Source organism: Pelecanus crispus, chromosome 9, assembly GCF_030463565.1.
Source record: "Pelecanus crispus isolate bPelCri1 chromosome 9, bPelCri1.pri, whole genome shotgun sequence".
In the NCBI taxonomy this organism is placed as follows: Eukaryota; Metazoa; Chordata; class Aves; order Pelecaniformes; family Pelecanidae; genus Pelecanus; species Pelecanus crispus.
In genome coordinates this window covers 40,558,664-40,583,156 of record NC_134651.1, presented here as the reverse complement: position 1 = coordinate 40,583,156, position 24,493 = coordinate 40,558,664, and the positions used below count along the sequence as shown (strand labels likewise).

At 46.5% G+C, this 24,493-nt stretch overlaps 1 protein-coding gene across 2 annotated transcripts in view; it reads right to left on the bottom strand.

Annotated features, from left to right (window-relative positions):
• COL5A1 (collagen type V alpha 1 chain) overlaps positions 1–24,493 on the bottom strand; it is a 157,885-nt gene that overhangs the window by 79,108 nt on the left and 54,284 nt on the right. For both annotated transcript variants that reach the window (XM_075716081.1, XM_075716082.1), the window contains exons 5-8: positions 6,841–6,972; positions 4,932–5,078; positions 4,569–4,817; positions 121–273 (exon numbers count right to left, since the gene is read on the bottom strand). In XM_075716081.1, coding sequence (XP_075572196.1) covers positions 121–273; positions 4,569–4,817; positions 4,932–5,078; positions 6,841–6,972 — 681 coding nt within the window. The remainder of the gene's footprint in view (positions 1–120; positions 274–4,568; positions 4,818–4,931; positions 5,079–6,840; positions 6,973–24,493) is intronic.

Here is a 24,493-nt window from a genome sequence, read left to right as displayed (position 1 = left end):
GATGAATCCAAGCGAGATGCTCTCACTGGTTTTTGCGTTGCTAATCTCTATGCTATAAATTATGGGAAGACAAACATTTTTGAACTAGGCTTACCCTTGATGGAAAATTAACTCTCTTACCCCTTCGTAGATGGTGTCCTGGTTAGCAGGCATGCCGGGGCCAATATCAGGAGACACTGTTCGGTCGTAATAGTTATCATAATAATTCCCATCATATTCTTTTATTGTTTCCTCGGTGAAATCTTTATCCAGGTCGTCTCCTCCTTGAGCAGCCTGGAAAAAAAAAAAAGAGCAGCAACATGTCAGGCTGCAAATCTCTCTAGGCTGTACATGCTGAAAATATAAGGGGAAGACCGCGGTTTTTGCCAAGTAAGGATGCTTTATAGTAATAGTTGCAAATAAAAAGCACAAGAAAAGTTAAATTCTGGACTTTTAAGGTCTCCAGTGACCTCCAAGGGTCTTCTCCAACGGCAGGCAAGAAGGATGGAAGGATCTTTATGTCAAAGCATACACCCTGGCTTTCCCCAGCATTTCTCCGTTGATCCCTGAAATAACGCTGCGAGTGTAAAAGTTTGAGCGAGGAAAACAAAACACAGCACAAGCAACAGCTCACATCAGGAGGATCCCACAAACTCTAAAGGCCTAAAGAAAGAGGGAATGGAAGTTTCAAATTCCAAGCCCTGCTCACCTCTCACAGCCCCAATATTAGAAACACTGGATAATTAAGCATAAAGAGTCACACATCCAGTCCTGTATTTAAAATGCACATAAAAACTGCAATGTATCATTATGAGTATCCAATTATAGAAGGAAATGTGGAAAAATCCAAGTTTGCTTCTACAAAAACCCTCTGTTTAGTCTGGGATCCAAGTCCAAAGAGCAGAAGCAGGAACTTTTATAAATCTGATGCATTAATCCCTGAATCCTTTCTGACTCCTTAGAGCCACAGATGCTATGGACCACAAGCAAGGACATCTAGACAAGTATCAGAATTTCCTTGCTTCTCTCCATACCCCTGTGCTTTCTGCAGCCTGGCAGGCAACCATTGCTCAGCATCCTTTACTCTGAGCAGCACTGTAAAGAAGAACGTGTGCTGCTCATAATTTTTGTTGCTTCTTTCCCAGCCAGGTAATGACCACAACAGTCCATAAATTGACTTATTTCCAGTGCTTCCCAGAGAAATTATCTCCTCACTACTACAAATTCAAAATCATTTAAATGCCACCACCATTTCCAGACCTTGTTTCAGTGCCGAAACTGCTCAGAACCCATAAGCATAAGCATCTGTATCTAAATTCAAGAGGTTTTAAAGTAAGAATAAGCCCAGTGCTAAGGCAATCATGGCTTTCAGTCATGGCTCTGCCACTCCATCTTCTTTTACCTCTGCAAATACCAACTGGTCTTTGCAGAAATTATAGTCTGGCAATTACCCAATTACAAAACTTGGAAAAGTTAGCATTATTTTTCCTTTGTACCATTCAAATGGATCTAGCGCTATCACACGCATCTTTTATCCTGTTCGAAGTCTTTTATCTAGATTTGCACTTTGAAACCTTAAAACCTGTTTATCTTGCTATAAAGCTTTTGGGGATAACATAGCGAGCTTTTTTCAAATTGCATTTCTTGAACTGAATATCAGAAATGCCTGGTTTTATATTTTGATTAGGGTCCCCAAGTCAGTTTGCATGGAAGGACATGGTATTTTGAATAACGGGGCAGAGGAGGAGGAAAGTTCTCCATGCTGAGATTTGCAGGTGCTTTGGAGAAAAACCAAAATGAAAGCCTAAAAATAATCTCCTTAACAATGCTGTTAGACAACCTGAATCAGAAAACAGTCCACAAAGAAAAGAGGAGGTCCAAACAAATCAGTGTGCAAAATACTGTGACTCTCCTTTGCTGATAACAGCTTCATTTAAATCATATTTTAGTCTTCCCTTTTGGGAAGCAATGCAGCTATGAAGCCCTGGTATATGCATCTGGACAAGTAAAGCAAACTGCCTGATGAATAGCAGGCAATGAACAAAATATATCTGTCCCCAGCTCTTCTTGTTCATGGGAGTATTGCTGCCTACTAAATCTTGGAATTGCTTCACTGGCATCTGTCACGGAGTTATTAGCCATAATGAAACCCAAGCCCAGGAGAGTTCAGTGACTACGCCTGCCTCCAAAACCTCCCACACAGGCTCCACAAAGTTTCACTAGTGTAAAACTAAATCCCCTTTTAATTCCTGTTGTAGGAATTAGCCTTCCCAAAATATAGACAGGTGAACTTCAACAGTGGCGGACACATCCTGCTCTTGCAACAGGTCTGTGAAGGGGTGCTAAAAATTACCGTTCTGCACCAGACCAACGTTATCCCATTTGAGCCCATGACCTACAGCAAGCAGTGCCCGGGCTGGTACCAGCCCACCTCTCCCCTGCCGTCCACTCGCATCCCTGTGCAACAGCGCCGGGGCTCCGGCTGCCTTCCCCGGCTGCTGGCGGAAACCTGGGACCACTTGAAATTACACCACAAGCACTATTTTTTTCCCTAGACTAGCCAAAAAACTTATGACTTTTTTTTTTTTTTTTTTAAGAGCAAATAAACTTCTCCAACCACTTTAGCAGTCTATCTCCCACTGAACCGCTGTTTCTAATAACAGGTATTAGGCAGGCAATTACACGCACAAGCTCCTGATCCTCGCTTCCATATTGCTCATAAAGCAGCTTGGTCTGCTGCTGGATTAAAGGATTCGTTTTCCCCAGGAGTTCATGGCTGCAGGCAGTGCCCTTAGCTCCCACTCTGAGGTGTAAACCTGAAATCCATATCCTCTTGGGTATTTGTCCCTCAGGCTGGCACTTTTGGGGAGTCTTCTCTATGTGACACTGCGTTAGCCTTTGCCTCAGTGCATGGGAATCTCCTTCAGCCAGACAAGTTGTGTCTTTTTCTCTGCTCATCAGCTAAAAGATCGACTGGAGCAACCTCCCACACCAGGAGCAGTCCTACAGCCCTCCCCACCCAAACGCAGTCTCTTTGGAGCTGCTGGAGGTGGCCAGTTTGCTCGCTCTCCCCACGAGATGCTTGCTGAGAGCAGGCTGAGCTTTCACATAGGAAAGCTTCACCATGTGTTTCCTTACCTGAACTTTCCTTCTCTTCTATTTCCTTTTCCTAACAACTAAAGTGGCCCTTGAGTCTCTTATTTCCTCCTCCAATTTCTTTTAAGGTCATGCTATCCAATCTTTAATTCCTCTCTATTAGAAAGTTCAAGCTTGGCCAAAGATTTTTGGCTCTTTGTCAGGAAACAGAAAAGTTTCCTATCCATGGGTTCCCTCAGGTTGGCACTCGCTTCCTCGATACGCTGGAGCCTTTTCTGTTTCTCTCTGTGTATCATTTTGGGCTGCACACCCTCCTCCTCCACTACATTTTTTTTTTTATCCCCAGTTGGCTGGACTCAATCCCCACCGTGCCACCAGCCCTCAGGGCGGCTGGCTCTCCTCCTGCCTTGCTGCAGCTGCTCAACTCTTTGCTTGGACACTTTCCCTGACACCTTTTCATTCAAGCTTCCAGGTCCAGTTCCAAATATGTTGGCCAACTTTTGCTGTCTCTTTTGCCACCCTCCAGCGCCTCCCAGAAAGCCTTGAGTTTTGACAGTCCCATAGCTAAGAAATTCTCCATTTGAGGAGGAACCACAAAACTCTGCCAAGTTCCATCCTACCTCCCAGGAAATGTTATCCCATTATCGACTCCCTTGCTGATGCTCCTGGATAATGGAGAATTTGCCTCATCTAGCATAGTTATTTCCTTGCATCGTGAGCTGTACAGCACGCAGCTGCATGACAATTTATCTCAGTCTCATCTAAGGATGAGACCAACATTCCTGTATTTGAGCACCAATACAAAAAGGCAAGAACTGAGCAACTCTTTAGAAGAGTCTCAAGTGCAACATATTTCAGTTGAAGCATATGAAAGTCTGGGTAACTAAAAATGTAATTGCTCCAACAGAAACATCAGCTGTGGGATCTGGACTGATCTCATCTTTGAGCAGATCTGTGCACAAAACAGAGGGGCTCTCTCTGGGTGAATGCAGTAGTTTGAAATCAAGGGTTTGTCCCAGTGTTGAAATGTTTTGGTTGGGTTTTTTTTCCCCCAAATTACAATCCTAAAAACATAAAGATACTATTCAGTGGGAATGACAAAGTGAAAAATATCGACTTTCTCCATCAAATCAATATTTTAAGTATTTATATTAATAGCTTTAAAATGAAATGCTTTTACTTAGATTTTAACACCAACCCTCGCTTTTCTTTTTGTCACACAAGCGAGGAAATGTCACACAGGGAAATGCAGATATCAATATGAACAGATTTTTCCAGGGGAATAATCCTTAACCAAACTCTAAGTATCTGTGTTCCACACCCTGAAATATCTGGAGTGAAAATATTTTACAAGAAACTTCCTCTTCCAACAGCTGCCCAAACCACTTACAGATTTACCATATGGATGATTACATCTCCTTTGCTCTCAGGGCTATGAAATACCAGAATTAATAAAAAACAAAGTGAAAGGAAGAAACATTCATTAAAATTACATCGGTCTCATTGTAGGTGATGACGGTACTCGTGGGGAGTTCAGCTTCCACGGCATTTTCAGTGAGTCCTCCCTGGGTGTCTACTTCTTCATTGTAGTTGACATCTTCATAGGGGAGAGGCGTGAAGTACTCTTCGTTAATGGTTTCATAATTGTACTCATCCACGAGAGGGTCATCCACCACAGCATCCCCTTTCGTCCACTTCCCGGGGTCCCCTCCATCAGGTAATGGCGTAGGGGAAGGATAGTCCTATTGCAGAAACAAAATGCCAGAATCAGAAAAACAAAAAGAAAATACTCCACCTCCCCCTCTACAAAGGTGCCCTTTATCAAACGCATCTTTGCCAGGACCCCACGCCAGTACCTGCTTGGTTTCAGGTCTCTCTCCAGCAGCCACCTCGGGAGTGCTGGGTTTGGTGGTGGGTGCTTCTGGCTTTACAGTTTCATCAACATCTTCGTAGTAGGGGTACTCGTAGTAGTAGGTGTCACCTTCTCCCTCCCCATCGGTGTACTGCAAAGAGAAGATAAGCACAAAATAAGCTGACAGCGCCCAAGCATGTTCCTGCCAGCTCTTTTAGACATTATTTCATGTCAACGGGGCCATGACATGATGCGGGGCCATGCAGTGAAATCTTTCCCTCCCTCTTGTTCATCTGCTCCTGTGAAACCTTCACCAGCTTGGCACTGGGTTGCTTTGGCAATGGCTGAGTTGAGGAGGTTCACAATCATCTTTTGGTTCTGTGGCACATTCTCCCTTATCGGAGAGGACGGGCCTACCCTGCAGCAATTCAGTCACCCACAATAACGCACAATAAAAGAAGAAAAACCTTTTTTTTTTTTTTTAACCCGAGTTTGTTGAGACCTCCCAGGCCACGCTTCTGACATATTCAGAGAGGGAAAGAAAACACTTGAATCGCGCAGCTGCTCTGAGAAGTAGGATGCTATTTTCACTCATCTGACTGCACTAATAGCAACCGTGTGACTTGCCATCCACCCGCGGCCTGCAGGCAGAAGGGCTTTGAAAACAAGATATTTTCAGCGTTTTCCACAAGGCGTCAGTCATTCTTCAAAATGAAATACAAGCAAAACATTTGGTTACAGCCGGGCATGGCAAATTTCTTCGCCAGTCCATCGCTCTCACTGGCAGCAGACGCCGGCGCGTGGAAGAGTTATTCTTACATGGAGCAACACAGCCCTAAGACAAGCCAGCCCTTGTTGAACTGCTGGCTCCAAAAGAAGTTTTATTTTCCTACTACCACGTATTTTGACCATACCGAAGTCTATTTTATTTTACTTATTTATTGTTTCTCCAGAAGCGCTGGCGGAGCGGTTACGGCACTTCCCAAGAGCTGGGCGGCCGTGCCTCGCCTGTGAGCATCGCTTTGCTCCCCAAAGCCCTGCTAGGCTCAGGTTTTTAATTCAATCCTAAAGGTAAGCTGGAGCAGGCTGATGTCATTACAGCTTTGTGGGGATTCAGCAGGAGCCCACAGACCTGAGACCAGCTGAAAGCAAGAGAGTGCATGGACCAGCAAATCAGACCAAGAGAGCAGCCAAGATGCTAAGAAGCAGCTGAGGATGCTGGACACTAATTGCTGTAAGCTGAGCCTGAGACCTCTTAAAAATGTGTAAAAATCAGGTGATGCTCTTCTGGAAATCAGCCACACCCAGACATTTCTAATTGAGCAACAGAAATGAAAAGGTATCCTGTATCAGTCTTTTTTTTTCTTCTTCTTCTCTAAAGAAAACATCTGAGGCTAACTCTTTGTAGAAAAAATGCTGAGCAGCACAGCTTATACAGTTGAGCTAGGAGCATTTCTGCCAAAATGAAATTCAAATATCAAATACACAGGCAAAAAGTGTTTCCCCCTCCTTTAACACCTGTTGTTTCAAAGAACATTGAAAAAAGACTGCTTAGTCTTTTACAAGTTCAACAGTAAAGTTGGAAATTTAGAAACAGGTGCCTGTTTTGGACAGGATTTGACCTGCCAGGGAAGGTCAGTATTCCACACTCGGCTCAGGTTGTCTCTCCTGCAAGTTTTTTTGCTCCAAGCAAATATTCATTTCGGTGTCTGGAAATAGGAGGAGTGCAGAAAGGTAGGGGAGACTCCTGAAGACAAAAGCCAAGATCAGAACCTGCAAATCCTAAAAACAAGCTCTGTCTCAGCCCTGACAGATGAGTCACAGGGAAGCTGTATGGGAGGAAGAAGCCAAGTGTGTTTGCAAGTGCAATATGGAGCTGGATGCTGCTGCCCCTAACCCCGCAAGAGACTTACGTATTCATCCTGGTTGGGGTCCTGGGACTGGGGGGAGTCAGGGATGGCAGTGTCGCAGTCGGGGCTGTAGTGTTCGCAGTAATCGTGGGCTGCTCGGGGGTCCGCCACAATCAGGAGCTGCTGGATGTCGCCCTGTGGGGAAGGAAAGACAGTGTCAGAGGGACAGATGGTACATGTGGAGCCACCGGCCCGATACTGTAGTCAAGGGGATAAACACCACCAAGAAATGAAAAGCAAAACACTTGGCATGGCCACCTCCTTGACATGGGCACATCGCCTGAGACGAGCCAGGCAAAAACCCTCCGTGTCCAGGGCCGGTTCAAGCAGCTGCTTATCTTGGGCTGCTCCATGAGGTGTGAAGCATCAACTTGCATCAGGGGAGGTTTACGTTAGATGTTAGGAGAAATTTCTTTACTGAAAGAGTGGTCAAGCACTGGAACAGGCTGCCCAGAGTGGTGGGGGAGTCACCATCCCCGGAGGTGTTCAAAAAACAGGTAGACGTGGCACTTTGGGACATGGCTTAGTAGGCATAGTGGTGTTGGGTTGACGGTTGGACTGATGACCTTAGAGATCTTTTCCAACCTTAATGATTCCTAGTTTTTACTTTCATTCAAAAATAATCCAGCCACCAAGCCAGGAAACATGAAACTAATTTTTACTCTACTCTTAACTGGTTTAGTGGTGGACTTGGTAGCATTAGGTTAATGGTTGGACTGGATGATTTTAAAGGTCTTTTCCAACCTAAACGATTCTATGATTCTAAGCCACTGTGCTTCAAGCCTGGTCCAAAATGCACCTTCCTAAAAGATAACCATATCTGTGGAGAGGTCACCCCCACGCCTACCACACTGCTGACAGCCCCAGACAAGGTGGGTGTGGTAAAAATGAAAGGGCTCTACACACCCCAAATCAGCAGTGTCCTGTGGACAAGAAAAAAAAAAACTCCTTTCCTGCCTGGTCCTGTGCAGCTCTGCAGGGCTCCGGAGTTGCCCTGCCCAGCCCAAAAAGCTGTTTATTGGCCTCAAAACTTCTCTGCTTCTCCCACCCCATCAGTTGGTCTCATAAAAGACGTCACTCCCATTTTCTACATCTTGCCTCACCTCAATTTTCCACGCACTAACAGACATAGAAAGAGATTAGAAATGCATCTGATAATCAGAAAAAGAGAAAAGAGGGAGGGGGGTTGCAATGGCTTATTGAAAACCAGGTGCAGAGCAAGCTCATTAGGCACTGAGGCTGCTTGACAGACCACTCACTATATAGCAAACGAAGCACAACACAGCCACAGCCCAAACGTCAGAGCAGAAATCACTCTTTAGTTTCCTAAAGAACCACCACACTGCTTCACCGTAACGCCAAAACACCAGCGTATTCAGTAGACAGTTACATAAGACAAGACTTTACTACTTGGATTATTAGAGCTGATACTCTAATTAGGGGAAAAAAGTCTTTTTTAATAATAGAAAACCATGGCTAAGGCATCAGGGGAAAAAGGAGCATTACAGCAAAACTGGGAGGATAACTTGGGTCTGTAATAGGAACCAGAAGCTCTGAACAGAGTCTGGCCAGACCGGCAAACAGCCCCGTGGAAAACCAAAGGATATTTTTGAAATTATGGGCCAAATCTGCCTTCGTGCATGCAAGCTGCACATAGTCCAGCTGCGGGTGCCGCTGGGTCCATGGGGAGCTCAGCCTGCCACGAACACATACCACTGACTTCACCAAAAAAAGGGTTGTTTACATTTTTGGCAGAGATCCACCAGGAAAAAAAGGTTGCAAGGACCATGCGGACCTGGCTGCATCCTACTCAGCTCCGAGGGGCAGGGGCAGCTTACGGCTGCCTGGGGTTTCCTTCCTTGGTTTCCAAGTTATCGCATGCATCTCCGCAGCAGCTCACCGTAACGTCTGGGCACCTCTCGCATGCTATGCGAGTTACCCTAAAATTGAGCATTAGTTTGAGCTTATTAGTCATTGTTTCCTGTGAATAACCTTTACAAAATTAACAGAAATGTCTGCAAAGTGGTTTTCAATTTTCTATTTTAAGAAAGAAAAAATAGTCTCTCCTTCCCTTTTTTTTTTTTTTTTTTAACAAGTCTATAGAACAGTTCTGTCATTACTGTTCTGGCTTTTTCTTTTTCAATGTACCCACCAAAAATGGGGATGCAGTATTGGGAAAACAGAAAATGCCAACTTTTTGTCTGGTAGAACATTTCCCATTGCCAGCCAGCTCTGGCCTGACAATGTGACCTGCATGGGGAACTTGACCTAGAGGACATCACCCAGCCCTGAGCAGAGACTTGAAGGAGAGACTTGAAGGAGCTGGGGGGTGTTACGGGGTTACTCACGCCATATATTACCATCCCTGTCTTCAAAGGCAGTTCAGAGCAACAAAACAGGCTCTGCCCCTTGGAGCTCCCTCCAGTGGAGGATGCCCAACCTGGCCAAGGCGTTTTGCTTCAAGTTGATGATGTGAAGATCCTTCCAGCTGCTATTTCTGCACACAGGACCTCAAGCACCCCTGCCCCTCACTGACATCTGAGTTAAGCCATTTACACCCTGCTCTCACTTAGGTGGTTGAAGCTCCCCAGTTTCCATAGGGTTATGGGGAGTGTCTGGCACTGTTGGGATAAGCTGAAATAAAACAGCCACAAAAGCAGGCTTGGTACTTGTCTCTGAGAGGCAAGGAAGGAAGGCTGAAAGCTTTTTCTTCCTGATAAGGCTGGATTTACACCTCAAGGAGAGCTGATAGTCTGCATGCTATAAGCGACCAGGACTGTAACTGTGTTTCCTTGAGGAACAGATAAAGCAAAGCAAGGCATGTTGGCTAGACACAGTGCAAAAGGTTAAGCAGAAGAGAATTTGCTAAAGCTGAGTTCGCTTTTAGTCTCAGCTGATGGCAGCTCCTGAGCTGGGGAGAAATGGGGAGAAATCCTGGCTCAATCCCACCCTGCTTCCCTGCAACACAACAGGAGCTGAGCATCCTCCGAGTCTGATGGCTCAAGGCCTTAGCAGCACCTTTGAGTACATGGAAGGACATCACCTGCAAGTTCCAGGAGCCACAGGTTCAAGTCTTGGGGCCATAGTGGAAACCCCAACCTCACTCAACACACCAAAGGACAGCGCTGGCCCAGCGGCTGCTGCTGAGTGAGGCGGGAAGGATGAACAAGGGAAGCTTCCTGCTAGCTCTGGGTCAAGAACCTGATAAAATCAGTGCATTACTGAACAAATTTGGTATGCAAAGGGCACCAGGAAAAAGCATGAGCCGCAGACAGCTCCTCCAGAGCTCACCATGCTTCATAAGCATCGTTCAACATGCCTACTATTTTCCCATTTCCTTTTCAAACCCAATCAATCACCCTGCCCAAAGTTCATCCTTTTCTTGTTGTTCCAGCAGCAGTGTGCAAGCATGCAAAATCAGAAGGAAAACCAACGCACCCAATTTTGGCGGAATGAGTGCCCCAGGGAGCATCTGAGCTCAAGCACACTGACATGGGTTGAGCAGCTCAGTGGTGGGGGAAGAAGCAGAGCTCACGGGGTTGCTAGACCATTCATCTTTGTTTCATTAACAGCAAGTGCACAGCACCGGTGGATACCCCATGTTAACACTTGTAAAAAGCAGACAGGAGTAAAACCTTGTTAGCAAGATTCCCAGTCAACTGACCTCATCCCTCAGCGCAAAACAATAAAATGGGCTAATTTAGCCTGTAATAAGAAGCCCCACTATCTGAACTTCACAAAAGATGCACAAAGCTCCGCTGTCAAGAGCCCCATTTCTTTGATTTAAAAAGCCGACTTTAAATAGAGCAAGCCGTGCTGGGAGGTTCGCAAGCCTTTTGTGTCCTCTCAAGTGTGTTGCCGCTAATAAATTTCACCAAGAGATAGCTGCCCCCAGCCCCGGCACGGGCTGACAAAGGCAGCAGCCAGCTCCGCTCCCTTTCCTCACTCAAGTGTCTATTTGCTCCACTGTTATGGTTACACAAAACACCCAAGCGTCTCTCCTTCCTATGTCGGCATCTGCTTTTTTCAGCAAGACCAGTGATAACGAAGATACCATTAATTTCCACACACACACACAACAGCTACGCATTTTCCATGAAGCCTTTGTAAGAGAGAGCACTTACACCAAAAGAGTGGTTTAAAGACTTTACCAGCCAAGTCATTTAGGTTTTTAAGACTTACTTTCAAGTAAAGAGGTATCTAAGTTGGGGAGCAAGTCAGTAACGCATTGATATTGCTTTGAAGGAGAGGTCACCAGCACAGTGTCCTCCAGTCCCAGCCACCTGTGCAGATGGTGGGTAAGGTCCTCTTTTGGCATGTGAGCAAGTTGGGCACATCTAGGCTCAAGAAAGTGCTCCAGTAACTGGGGTACTACTTAGCATGCAGAGGCAAGGCACAGTTGCGCTTTCCTGGTTTGACAAAAAAATTTGAAGTGGAGGGGGGAAAAAAAAAAAGAAAGGTTAATTTTTGCCTGAAAATAACCAATATTTCACCCATCAGAAGAGCTAGTTTTCAAAAAGGGGAATAAATCACATTTTGACCTTTATTCCTAGAGCTTCCCGTGAAGAGGAGGCAGGACAGCACATTTATGAAAATGATTGTGAATTGCGAGGCTTTTATTTGCTCCACCAAACAGATGTAATTGCTAACTGTCAGGACCAGTAAGAATCTGTCTGACATTTATGGTAAAGCCATTTATGCCTGATGACTCATTTGCTTTATGGATTAAGTTCCATCAGGCCAGTTTAATTCAACTCCCCAGCCAGCTCCCAGACAAGACTGGAAAAGCTCTTCTGGAGCATTTTTTAACACTTATCCTATGTGTGCAAAAATGTCACATCACTTCCAATGACATCAACTTCAGTAACTTGGAGAAATCACTGTGGTTCAACAAAACAAACAGCTGGCGAGGATAATCGGAGTGACTTCATCTGGCATTGGCAGCAGCTCCATAAATACTGGGATTCTTCGGGGCTCTCACCGCAATGCACCGATAATTAACTGGACTGTCATTTTAGTGCATTACCCCAGAAGTCTTACAGGCTCTTAATATTCATAAGAATAAATACTGCTTGATGTGCTTTTTTTAAACTCCTACATTTAAATTGAATAACCACAGGCCCAGTGTGTACAATTGTAACACACACCAAAAAAAATAATCTTAAAAATTATTGGAAGCGATTGGGATGTTGCTGAGTTTTATTATGACAAACTCATTGGTTCCATAAATGCAAACCCAGTTGGGTGGCTTAAGAGTGGCAGAGGTTCAATGCAACTCTATGAAGTGAAAGCTTAGAGATCCCAGCCACCAGCGAGCTTCCAAAAAACCTAATCCCTGTCTTGGAGACAGCCTGCCAGCCCTCAGATGTTCCACTTGATAAAACCTATCATCAGCACTTGCCTATGGACAGAGACTCTCTGCTAAGGACACAGCAGCTGCCCGGCTCCAGGGCTCTGAGCGGCTCCTTATCTGCACAGGTCGGAGTAAGAGTAGTATTGGAGAAGTCAGTGAAGAAGGGGAGCACAGGGTGACCCAGAGCTCACCATGCCCCCGGCTCTGCCAGCGTACTGAGACCCCAAGTCAGAGGTACGACAACTGCTCAGAGCATCAGTGCATCCTTTGTTGTACTGGCATCATCCCAGAGTCCCTCGTTTAAACACAGCTGCTCCAGAAGAGAAGGCAAACTGCAGCAATGGGGTCAGACAAAGCCTCGTCACCCCCACCGGCCCCTGTACCTGTGTCCTGAACCCCTCTTGCTGGTCAGCCATGGACAGGAGCAAGCTCAGACAGAGAAACTGGTACCTAAAGGGCATCCTTTGGGCTTCCAAAAATTTTGCACTACAAAATTAGGTGGCAATAGTTGAAGGTCTGGGAAAAAATAAAAGAAAAAAAAGGGAAAAAAAAAAAAAGGGGGCTTGACTCACATGCAGTCATGAGTCAGCTACAAATACTTGGTGGTTTGGATAAATCCAACCCGGATGTTTGCTTCCCCGTCCTGCGCAGAGGGGCTGCAGGAATGGATGGGGCAGGTTTGCTGTGAGACCTCTGCTACTTCCCCTCTTGGGCTCCAGTTACCGCAAGAATGGCTCCCTCCGGCTTTTGGCACTCAGATAGGAGCCTCTTCTGAGCTCTCTTTAGAAGAAAGAAATTTAATTAAGCAGAAAAGGGATAGAAATTTCACTAGAAGCAAATACAGCTTCAAGGAAAAACCTCTCTTAAGGGCTGATACAGTTTCTCTTTCTCACCGCATCCCTGTCCGGAAGAGGAGGTACCCTAAGAAACCTTGTTCTCAGCACACATCAGCCTAGTCCTGCATCCCCACCCCAAAACTAAGTCATTAGCATTTCTGGTACTAAACTCACAGAACACAAACTACAGTAATTATTTTGACAACCCACATGCCTCTTTCCCCAACCACAAGAACAAGAAGAAAATAAGCCCTTTGGTGCAAAGGTAGTTAGCCTCCCCAGTAATTTTCAACCTTTACTTTATAATCGCTGGGAGGAACCCCATTTCCTATCACACGAGGATCTGTTAATTCGCTGTTAGCCCTGGCCCCTGGCTTTGGAGGAGCAGGGCAAGGAAGTGCAGTCCCCTTCTCTATGCCTCTTCCCTGAACCCTGCTACCCTCCACTCCAAGCTGTCCTCAACACCCAGCCCTACTCTGATGGATGAGAATATGGTCGGGCAATACCACGTCATGCTTCCTCCATCCATAACTGCTGGATCCTCGGGTCAGCTGCTCCATGGCTGTTTCTTAGAAAAGAGGATTTTTGGAGCAAGGAGCTCTTTCATATGTGCTTGCAGAGACCACAGGATGCTGTAGGTCTGTCAATGTAATATCACAATACAAATTATGAGCAGTTTAGCAAGGGCTCCTTACTAGAAGGGAAGGACAAGCGATTCTTTAAGAGGAGAACAAAAGCCAGGCGGCTTTGCTAATTCTGGAAAGCTCTCCTGAAGAAGCTGTCACTCTGCCAATACCCAAATACTAGTCAAGGACTCAAGTCATTTGCAGAAGAGGAGACACTAATACAAGGTTCATTTCCAGGCAGCGACTTCCTCCCCAGCCCCGGCAACCATGCAATGTAAATAATGCCCTACCCTAATGTAAACACTGCCTCGGCAGCAGCCGCCGGCACAACGCCGAGCACCCTCTGCGCAACGCCGAAGCAAATGCAAAGCTAGAGCTTACCCCAAAGTCCTTTTTTGTTTAAGTGACAAAGCAGAGCTAATTCCTAAAGACAATATACACAGTGTTCATCAGCCGTATGGATTATTTACAGAACAGCGCTTTACAGGCAACAGACGGACCATCCACTATTGCAGTTTCCTATTCGCAATGGGTGAAAGATATTTTTGCCTTTCCAAATGACTGAGTTTGTCAAACCTATTAATCATTGCTAACTTCTTTCTGCTGCTTTCGCTGCAATCCTCACCAAATCCTGACACCCCAGAGCCCCTTTGGTCTCTCCAGTCCCATGTAATAGCTCTACATCACCCTTTCCTCAGCTCTCTGCTACCCCGGTCCACTTAATCAGCACATCCTGCCCCGAGAGCTTCTCGTGTAGGGACCGGCAATGCCCTGTAGAGAACAGAAAAGGGACAAGATGGAAGAACCTGACCCAGCTCAAATGGACATTTAATGATGGGGGCAAGAGCCCAAGCTGAGCTCCAGACTCGCCACCTGGACCACACGGTTCCATCCTCCCTGCACCAGCTCCCCATCCCTTCACTGCCAACACTGATTCATCCCCAGGCGCTTCGCCTAATTGAAACCTCCATCCTTTCAGAAGAGACATCTGATCACGAGTTTAAAGATCCTCAAAAGCTCAGGGGCTGCTTTATGCTTTGAGGCAACTGTTCTTCACCTTATTCAACCTTGACCTTAACTGACTGAAGGGGCCCGCGGCGCTCACATGAAGCATTACGTGCGCATCGCACGGTTTGTTACCCTGTGGCTCCCACCGTAAGCCATAAATGAGCATCGCCTCCAGTGGGCGATGTGTCTTTCCTAGCTAAGAGCCGATACCTAGACCTTGGAGGACAGTTTTTGTTCGAAAATTTACCAAATGGGTAGAGAAACCCAGATAAGGCAAATTAGCAACCTGTCGTTTAATTAAGATCCAGGAACTTAAGGGACACAGGGCAGAGAGAAAAACCAATCCTTAAGAAAGAGGCAGCTTGGAAAACAGGTGGCATTGGCAGAAGCACAGAAAGCATCAAATCGACAAAGTATTTACTGCAAGGCTATCACAGCAATGTGTTTCTCCAGGGTCTTTGTTTCAGAGCTGGAAAAACCCACTGCAGGCACAGCGCAGCGTCCCTCGGCAGGTCCACCCCACGCAGCCCTCCTCCAGCCGTGGCACCGACGGGGCAGAACCTGCAGAGCCGGGCTGCACGGGAGGCACAGCTGCTGGTAGCAAGGGGGATTTTCTTCAGCAAATGGGAAAATTCAAGCCAGAAAAAAGAATAGAAAAAAAAAATCTGAAGGTAGGCACAGCCAAGACAGCAGAAACTGGACTGTGGTTTAAATCTCTTGTCCTTCCAAGGCCAGCTGAGAGGCTGCCGCAGGAGCATCCCGGGTCAGGCAGTGCAGAGCAGGAGGCAGCGTCCGTCCCACGCACGTACCGGGGGATGCGTCCAGCTTTCCCTTGACTCATGTCTGGTGCTGCAAACCACCAGACAGTGGCTGCGTGCTCCGCAGAGCGCGCTGCAAAGCGGACAAGTACTTTTAATAACTGTTGCAGCTAATTGCACAAGGCAGCAGGACCCACCCAGAGGAGAAATGACTCCTCGGCTTCTGTTTGTCCTCACGCCTCGCAGCTCCGTGCAGGGAGGCTTACATCAGGCTGCTGCAAACATGGTGGCATTGCCGTCACACACTGCAGTCCTTTGGCACGGAATATTTGCAAGCTTTGCTTTTCCCTTCCACTTCAAGCTCCCTGCTCGCCTGCTAACCCAGGTCCCTCCTAAAACTGCTGCCATCCACGGGGCCAGCGCTCCGCTGGTGATTTGTCTGCATTCCTTCTCTTTTGAGCGAGCACAAACACCGTAAGTCTTTCGATGGGACGGGAAGGTACGCCCAGGGCAAAGCAGCAGCCAAGCGGTAGGGACTGCAGGAAAGGAAAAGGCAGCCAAGATGCCTTAAAAAATAAAGCAAATACAAAAGACCTGCTAAAAACACCCAAAGAGACAGATATCCATAAATCAACAACCATCATGCTCAGACACTCAGCTCCTCCAGCTATTTTTATATATTTATGTCTGTTAAACCACAATCTATCCACTAGGATTTTTGGGTGTGAAACAATCGGTTACGGACACAGAAAGCAGGCTGCGACTGAACGGCTTCCCCTCCTCTGCAGCCCCAGCCTGGAAGGACAGACAGACGGGGAGAGGGGTTGGGTAGACTGGTGTGACAAAAGGCTGCTTTATATTCACTCCTTCTCTACAGCCTGGCCAAGCACTGTGGTAACATAGGCAAAAATAACATGAGAGGTTTCTGCAGCTATTTTGCAAAGAGGGGTAAAATAATAGCACGCAGTTCAGGGTTTTTAAAGGAAAAAAAAAAAAGGAAAAGAAACCCCTGACAGTCCCACCTCTCTCCACCCCAATAAAGAGAGGACACTACTCTCAAATTCCATTTTCCTATTGTAAAGTCAGTCTTTATATTTGCAAAATGAGCATTTTTAAACTTTTTTTTTTAAATTGTGTGTTCTAGGCAGATGGTCTGAACCCCCCCAGCAGATTAGAAACATATGTGAAGAACAAGGAATCTAAACCACATATTTTTATTAAACTGCATGACTTCTAGTTCAAATTTCATCACATGGAAGTAAATATTTTCTCTCTAAAGTGGCAGCTGCATGTTAGGTTACCCATAATAGCTGTTTCGTATATGTACAGATGTGCATACATGCACGCAGGTGCCCATACATGCATGTCCCATGCTTGCTGATAACTTCAGAGGTGTCAATGTGAGACCACATGGCTGAAGCTGATTTTCCAATTTTACTTTTAAAAACAACCTGCCTGTACACACACATACAGAACTTAAAAAAAGCTGCAAGGGTTCCAAAACTTCAGAAACACCAGATTTAAGGTTGCATACCCTGAATCTACTACTCTGTACAGACATATTAGTATATAGTCTTTAATTATTACCCAGGATCATGATGCTTTTCCAGAGTACTTCCACCTCACGTGGTGCATGAGTGACAAGGACGGTCTCCTCTGCAGCCCCTTGGCACGCTTTCTAAGCTCCACTTTGCAGCCACAGTGCTTGCATCCATGTTTTGTGCATGCATGTTTTGCACATCCATGCTGCATATCTAAGCATGTGTGTTTTTAAGTGTGATTACCTACAGATGCAGATGTTAAGCACTGCTAACTTAAAGGAGCTCCTCCACTCATAGAGGAGGAAAGCCTCCAGATTTGGGTACTTTTGAAAGACTCCGCCTTCCTAATGACTTAGTTTCCACTTCTAGCATGGGGCACGGACCCTGCTAAAGCCTGACATATCCCTAGCAGCTTTTCTGAAGCCAGGGCTTAATCCTTATCCCCAACCTCTTCCGGCAAAAGCTGGGACATGTCAAACGCAGCTATCGCCGGGTGTTTACAGAGTGCCTGGGCATTGCCTTTGGAGTGGAGCATACGTTTCCTGCTGGAGCACCAACTGCATGCCGCATCCGCAGGGATGGACCCTGACCCAGCCAGCACAGCCTTGGGAGCCCACACCAGAGGCACTGATCTTACCATAAAGCACCCTGCAGCCAAGGACAGGCTCCCTGTCCCACCCAGACCTTTGGAGGACACCAGTGCTCTCCACCAGCCTTGAACCCCTCCTCTGAAGGGCTGACTCTGGCCAGCTTGAAGCCAGCTGAGCATGTGCCATTCACACCCCTCACCAGTCACCCAAGCCCTGAAATAATCCTTGGGATTTCAATCACCTGCAGCAGATGCAAAGCCAAGCCACAAGACCTGCTCATGGTACCCACCCATGCTCTGATTTCAGCCCCAGCAGTGGAAGAAGCCCACACCCTCAGCTGGTGAACATCAGCTCCAGGGGGACCTTAGGGCTAGAGGATGAAGAACCATGTCCATCTACAATGAGCAGCCTGCTGTGGCTCTCCTGGCTAGCCAGGGACCATCCTCAGCTAGCAGTCTTCTCTTGAGAAACCATTTACAGATCTCCTGCAGTAACACCTTCCCCAAGAACAGAAAATGGCACAGGAGCTGGAATCCCTTGGCTCACTGGGACCAAGTCACCAAAGACCCCAGAGGTTCCCATAGCTGCGGCATGGAAACCTTGCAATGCAGTCTATCTAGACCATGCTACTAACCAGGCTTGACTGGAAGAAATAACTCCTTTGCTGGCTTATTTTTGAGTTGCTGGCTGAGCAAAGGTGTTCCTTCTATTTCAGGGGAAGAGTAAAAAAAAAAAAAAGTAAAAAAAACTGACTGCAGAGAACCCTTCCAAAGTGACTCAGTTTTGTTTGGCTGCTGCAAAACTCCCATGAACAAGGTAAATAGTCTGACTCTCTTTTCCCCTCTCTAGTTTTGACTGAAAAATAGGAAGCCCAATTCTGAGAAGAGCTGGAATGAGAGAAAAGCAGGTTTAGACTCTGCATGCAGGGCCAGCTTGGCAGAAGGACTTGGCACACTTACACCATCTCCTAGGGAATGTACGGGATGTTAAGGTCAGACCTGGTGTAGGTCCTTAGCAGACCCGATCTGTGCGCGCTCCTTGTGTGGGATCTTAAGTGTTGCCTCCATTCAACTATGCAGAACCAGTTCTTGCATTTTTGCCAGCACGAGGAGCTAGAGCAGAACTGGGTCTCCCTGTACAAGGATCCTACCTACATCAAATATTTGGAGCAGAGCTGTTGTATGCATAGCAGGCATGCTAGAGAGAAACACCTTCACCGAAGAAACAACCCAGCCTTCTGGCCACCTCTGTAATTACAACTGCTAGCAACTAAATACTCATCTGTTGTATATACCAGAAACCACATTGAGAGTTATTTAATTTGAAGGTCTAAACTAACACATGAGGAAGCATTCTCCTCTAATGAATTCATTAGGACAGCAATGCAGCTTTTTGGCTGGTTTCCCCTGAAAGCAAGCCATATGTGATCTTTGTGCAGCCACAGGTGTGTCCATCTACCTCAATAACTCTTGAATCTGATAGCTGATTTCAATCACTTTTGACAGAGGAAAAAGGCTCAAGATAATTAAACTCTATAAGTGCCATGGAAACAGACAGCTAAGTATAAGAAAGGCATACAAGTTCATTGTCTGAGGGGAGGCTTTGCAGCGAGTTCACATCTGATCAGATATAGGCATGCACAACAAAAACACATCTCTCTAATGTTCCTACCATAAGAAAAGTTTAAGCAACCACAAGACAAATTAGAAGGAATCTAGACCCGACTAATGTCAAAGCATCTCTGACATTCCCAATTCCCACAGTAACTGGAAAAAAAATGAGCTGAAGCACCACAAAATAAGCAGTTCTTCTTGCATTTCTGCCTATACATGGAAAACACCCTCTTCTCCTCAATTTTCCAGACCCAAGAAGAATGGAGGAGAAAACCAAGCATCTCCAGGTCTCAGCTTGCCAGCTGCCCTGGCAGCTCTCCGACGAACATCATGGGACATGGCAGAGCCCAAGGGTTTGCTGCTACCTGTCATCAGATGCCGGCCACATTCAGGCTGGCATTGCCACCCAGGCAACCTCAGATGAGCCTCTACTCAAAAAGAGTGGCTTATCCATCTGCACAACAGACTTGTAATCATTACTGGCTCTCCAGCAAACACACTAGGATCAAACCCTTAGAGGGTTGGGGTTTTTTTCCTATATGACCACACAGCAGCTTGTCACTCTGTGATTTCTGCCTTCAAACTCTTCATTTGGTAACTTAAAATCAGCATTTATGTCACACTCCACACAAATTACAACGTTGATCCCTAAAAATAGAGGCCCCACAATCACCATGTGCTGCTGTCACTGTCTTTACATCTAGCCCAAATACAACCTTTATAGCATGGTTACTATACAGCTGTTGGGTGTTTTTCCCCCCCTCCAGATTACAAACGCTTAGCCTGGAATAGTGTAAATCTATAGGATAGCTTTGAAAGGAACACTTTAAAAACTGCTCAGTTCACAGTGTTCTTTAATAGATGCACCCACCATCTGTTTACAACACTAATACCACCAGCTGAGACTAACTTCATAGCAACAGATCATTCAAAAAACCAAAAGCTATCACATACCTATCCAGAATTTAAACATGGTTTTCTTTTTTCCTTTTAAATTATTATCTATTCCAAAGCCTTTGCAAAATAACGAACATGAATAACTCCACAGCAGACATTTTTCAAGCAGTTCCTTCTGATTATTTTCCAATAGGAGCTGATTTGGCTCAGGTCTATTCACACGGTGTGGTTTTGTTCCTTAATTGAAGCATCAAGTCAGATTATGCTTCTGAAACCTTGCAAGCAGCAAATTAAACTATTTTTAAAAAACCTTCTTAATACTTGCTCAGAAAGTTTGCTTCCATGGATATGCTTAAGCAGGGCAACTCAGGAGGCACCCGGCAACAGGCTTTTACAACTGTAGCCTCCTCTCGACAGTCAAGGAAAGACATTTCATGCAAAAATAAGATAACAGGACAGTGTGACAAGGCAGTGCTCTCCCTGACAGCCACTGCCAGTGCCCAGTGTCACAGCAGGGCTCAGACCCTGCTGACCAGCGATGCCGACTGCTGGGACAATCTGGGAAGGTACCAGAACCAGGGAAAGTTTGGATTCACATCAGTGGTTGCAGTGGAAAAAAAAAAAAAAAAAGGAAGTTTTTCCCTTCCCCTGCATGCACACCCTGCCTGCTGCTCCTGCAGTGCAGGAGAGGAGCAAGCAGCAGCTTGCACCCACACCACCACCCTCCATCAGGGTGCTAATTGCTTCGGTGGCGCCCCGAGGCCAGGGTGAGGGGACCAGCGCAGGTCAGCACTGCCAGGACAACAGCCCCACGGGCAGCATCCCAAAAAACTCACATCCAGGCCCACTGGAAAGCTACATTAACTGGTAGCCTGTGTGTTGTGGGAGGCATTTACATAAAAGGAGGATAGTGTCAGCCTGACCTTTCACTGTCCAGCATGGAAATTTAAAAAAAAAAAAAAAACAAAAAAAACCACACCAACCCAAAAAACCCCCACAAAAACAAAAAACACCACCATGAAAGCCCAGCCCAGGCCTCTGAGAAATGAATAGGGCAAAATGAATGGATGTCATTGTCTATCATGATCTGCCAGCCCTTTAACTAGCAGTTAATAAAGCTGAGAGGGAGGGAGAAGATGAAACAATGAGCAATTTTGAAATAACAACCTCATTTTGCATCCGGTGTATTCCGAATAACACTGCCTTTCTGAAGCATACACTCAATAGCCTGCGCTCCACAGAACAGGCTGAAATAAAGGTATTTGCTCCATTTTCCTCATCGCACTCATTAGGAATCCCTGGAAGAAACCCAAGTCCCCATTTCCCCTTGTCCTCCACTGCTCTCTGAGCACCAGGTAGCCCAGGGCAGCCCGGCTGTGCCCACCAGTGCCACCACTCTCCGGGTCCCAGTTGTCACCACCCAAAGGTCATCCCCATTGCAGCAGAGCCTAACGCACATGGCCCCACGGCCTGGCTGCCGTCCCCAGCCGCAGTCTGAGGGCCAGCTCTGGGCAGTGCCCTTTTATCCAGGCTACGTTTCTCAAAACGAAATGAGGAAATGGCAGCGTTTTCCTTGGAGAGGAGGTGCAGCCTGGAGGGAGCACGCAGTCTCTGAAAACTCCACGTAAACCCAAATTAAAGCCCGCAAGGCTGCCCAGCCTTCCCATTTCTTCTTGTGGTCATGCAGACCTGACCACATACTCAAGTTCCCTATTTTCTTTACCATTTCATTTAGCACTGTATTTCCCCCATCCAACTTCATCTCCTGATGTCACCGCCTTACCGACAGCTGATCACACTGTTCCAAGTTTCCTCTCTCCATCCAAATCAAATAATTCACTAATAACCAAACTAAAGGGCTGGCTTTTTCCTATAGAAGTTATTTTTCAATGACATATGTGTGAACCATAAGGGATAGTTTAAAAACAGATTCTCCCTCATTACAAGCTGCGGCACAGCACATCGCGGCGTTGCTCTTTTGTGTCTTCCCCCTCCGTGCCGAACGATGCCGTTTCCTGGCTCCGGTTTCACATTGATTTATTTCCCTTTCATCCATGGAAAATTAGGAACGAGATCAGCTTCTGCTGGCTGCGCCGCCCACACAAAGCTGGATACGCCAGCGTATTGTAAGGGGGACGCTCTCACAGTGGAAAATATGTAGTAAAGTGAAGCTCTTGGCTTAAGTTACACATTTGAAAACTCACTGTTGGAGCTGCACTGAGCCAAAGTGGAGGCAGTTGCTCAGTTTTTACTCAGCCCTGTGTAAACAGGGTTGCGGTGTCTGCCTGCGAGGTGTTGGTCCCAATGACCCAGAAAGCTTTGGGCTTCGTTCCCACCCCTGGCTACGATGGAGGTGGGGGATGCAAAGGGAAAGAGAGGATCTAGGGAAGGTGGTGAACAGTCTCAGGAGAGACTTAAGGAGCAGCCGGTCTTGGTGCAGAAAGGGAGGCGGCAGCAGGAAGGAAATCCAACCCAAGGTCTCCATCAAACATCTAGCCATGACCATCCATGATGGGCAAACACAGCAGACGGCATTTCGCAGCTCCATCAGACAATTCACACCACTGCTGCAAGGGCAGGAAAAGCAACCGGGGCAGCCCCACAGCTGCTGCTCTGTGGATTTCCCATCCTCTCCCCTCCTCACTCCCTCAACACTTCCCAAACTCCAGTACGAAACCCCAGGCAAGCCCTCAGACAGCTCCAAAACCCAGGGCTCATTTTGGAAAGCCTCAGCCTCCCCCGGTCTGGGCTCACTTCCATCACTGAAGGGTGGCTCTTTGCTTCTAGCAGCACATCAGGGCTTCCTGCTCCCATCCCACAACAGCTGGAGCTCTTCTGAGTACTAAGGTACCTAAAAGCTGCACACCCCTTGCTTTTACTCCTATTTTTTTTTCCTCCCTCATAGCGGAATTAATCCGGAAGCTGAGCTGCCATTTTCTCAGCTCCACAGACAGGCTTTCCATCCCCGGACTGCCACAAGCCCAAGATCCACCCTGAGGTTTTGTCCTCAGCCTTCCATGCCGAGGTGGCTCAGGATCAAGGGGTTTGTATACACAGAGGCTTTTAATCAGGACTTGGAATGTTTTCTGCCCCAGGAGGTAAATACAGAATCCAGGTTTTATGGATTAAAGGGAATGGGGGAAAAATAGACCTGGCTGCCAAAGTTATCTCAGGATATAAGTGGGATTACATGCTCAGCTGTGGGGATATCTGCTGACACACTCAGAATTTAACTTAACACCAAATTTTGGTTGGGAAAGAATTTTCCTGCATTTGGCTGGCGACAAACACCAAACCATGGAGCGCCGAGCAGGACACATCTGCTGGGACCACCCAAGAAGAAAGCTTTCGTGCAGGTTCCTCTTACAATTTCCCACCGTTGCTGCAAATTTGGCCAGTGGTGAGCTAGCGTGCACACGTAGGCATAACACCTCTCTCCCTTTCTCCAGGAAACTGGACTGTCGCTTTTGTCAACGTTCATGCACCTCTTGCCTCCATGCTCCAAAGTATTTCTGCAATTATGTTTCAACACTGCTAATGGTCCATAAAAGACGATTTGGTTTATTTATTCCTGCAAGAGAACCTCTGTGCAGCATTCCCCACCTCAAATTCAGCATTCAAAGTCTTGCGTTTAAACACAAAATCCTGCGTAGCTCCCATAACAAAGCTAATTGGGCACTACCCAAGCTTTTCATCCCAAGAAAGGGAGCTGGGTTTGTACACCCTATGGCCTGAAGAGCGGATGTAAAGTTCAGCCCAGAAATGTGGTTATCTGAACAAAACCGATTAAGCAACAGATGCAGCATGACCAGCGTGGCCAGCAGTAGCTGAGCATCACAGCTCAGATTTCGGTATTCTGAGCATCAAGCTGGAAGAAGGTAAACATAATTTGCAGATAAATTTACTTATGCAAGGCATCAAAGCCTCAGGAAAACCTTGCTATGTTTGCAGACATTCCAGGGCAGAGAACAGTGCACAAAAGTAATATTCACCACAAATTCTCTCATCTCCCCACACATTTCGCTTCAGTGGCCAAAGCACTGTTTGTTCAAGCAGACTTGACCTCCTGAACCACAGCCAGTATGTGGCTACGTGTGGAGAACAATGAGCCCACGGTTAGAGACTTTTTTCCGTGTTCTTGGAGGGAATAGAAAACACACATACACACAAATACACAAATCCCATCCAATATTCTGCACAACTCATTAGGAATACCCTCTTCCAGCTCCCATCCCCAGGGTGATGTATTTATTGTGAACATATACATTCGATCCCGCTCAGCTCTGTCAAAGTAAGTAGTACACCTGCACACCGGGGATGTCTGGAGTGGGCTAGGATTTTCCTTTGGGCTTTGGCAAGCAGCCCAGACTGCCTCAAAAAAAAAAAAAGGCCTCGCCATGTGTAAGGAACATGTGTTTCATTTGTTCGTAGCTA